This window comes from Terrapene carolina, unplaced genomic scaffold (genome assembly GCF_002925995.2).
Source record: "Terrapene carolina triunguis isolate 2854851 unplaced genomic scaffold, T_m_triunguis-2.0 Scaffold11542, whole genome shotgun sequence".
In the NCBI taxonomy this organism is placed as follows: Eukaryota; Metazoa; Chordata; order Testudines; family Emydidae; genus Terrapene; species Terrapene triunguis.
The window spans coordinates 795-1,876 of NW_020675893.1; the positions used below are offsets into that span (position 1 = coordinate 795).

At 53.7% G+C, this 1,082-nt stretch overlaps 1 protein-coding gene across 1 annotated transcript; it reads left to right on the plus strand.

Moving 5' to 3' along the window:
- Window positions 1-308: 308 nt before the first annotated feature.
- LOC113408383 (E3 ubiquitin-protein ligase TRIM41-like) lies at window positions 309-931 on the plus strand. Its single transcript, XM_026661592.2, has 2 exons — window positions 309-764; window positions 851-931. The coding sequence occupies exons 1-2, from the start codon at window positions 348-350 to the stop codon at window positions 929-931; spliced, it is 498 nt and encodes a 165-aa protein (XP_026517377.1). The 5' UTR covers window positions 309-347.
- Window positions 932-1,082: the final 151 nt, after the last annotated feature.

Consider the following 1,082-nt stretch of genomic DNA (forward strand, 5'->3'; position numbering starts at 1 on the left):
TGGGACTGGATGAATCACTTGATGATTACCTGTTCTGTTCATTCCCTCTGGGGCACCTGGCATTGGCCTCTGTCGGAAGACAAGATACTGGGCTAGATGGGGCATTGGTCTGACTCAGTATTGCCGTTCTTTGATTTGTTTCTCTGAGCACCACTGCTGGGGATTTGAGGTGGCTCCCTGCACACAGAGAGAGTCACATTTCTCCCCAGACTAGAGCCCTCCCCAGACTGAAACTCTCAGCCACAGCTCACAGGAACAGCAGCAAATCAGCCAGATCTAAGGGGAACGCCCCATAGGCTGAACAGAGGCCGAACACAAGGAAATGAAACTAACCCTGTCACGCAGCCATGGCCGCAGACAGCTCTGTACTAAGTCTCCAGGATGAACTCTCTTGTTCCATCTGCCTGGAGTATTTCACAGAGCCGGTGTCTATCCACTGTGGGCACAACTACTGCCGAGCCTGCATCAGTCAGTTCTGGGGGGAGACAGATACAAACTTCTCCTGCCCGCAGTGCAGAGAAACGGCCCAGCAGAAGCTTTTCAGGCCCAACAGGGAGCTGGGGAAAGTTGTGGAAATAGCCAGGCAGCTGAGTTTCCAGGTCACAGTAACCCCAGGAGGGGAGCAAGGGTGTGAGCTACACCGGGAGGCCCTGAAACTCTTCTGTGACACGGATCACCAACTGATTTGTGTGATCTGCAGAGAGTCGCAAGTTCACAGAGCTCACACTGTTTTCCCAGTAGAGGAGGCCACCCAGCAGTACAAGGTAAGGCCTGGGTGTCTTGTGTTGTCATTTAAAATAGTTTTGTTTTGTTTTGATGATAGTTATTTTCTATGTTTTGGCTGGCGTAGCGCCCCAGTGAAAGTCCCCACCTGAGACTGTCCCCAGAGTGGGCAGCTACCGGCCCGCGCCGGACGCTTGGAGTGAAGTGAAAAAACCAGTGGTATAGTGACTGAACCCTGACAGTGTCACTTTGGCTGTACTCTGGCTGAAGAAAGGTTCTAGGTCAGAGGTGGGCAAACTACGGCCCGCGGGGCACATCCGGCCTGTCCAACCCCTGAGCTCCCGGCTCCTCCCCTGCTG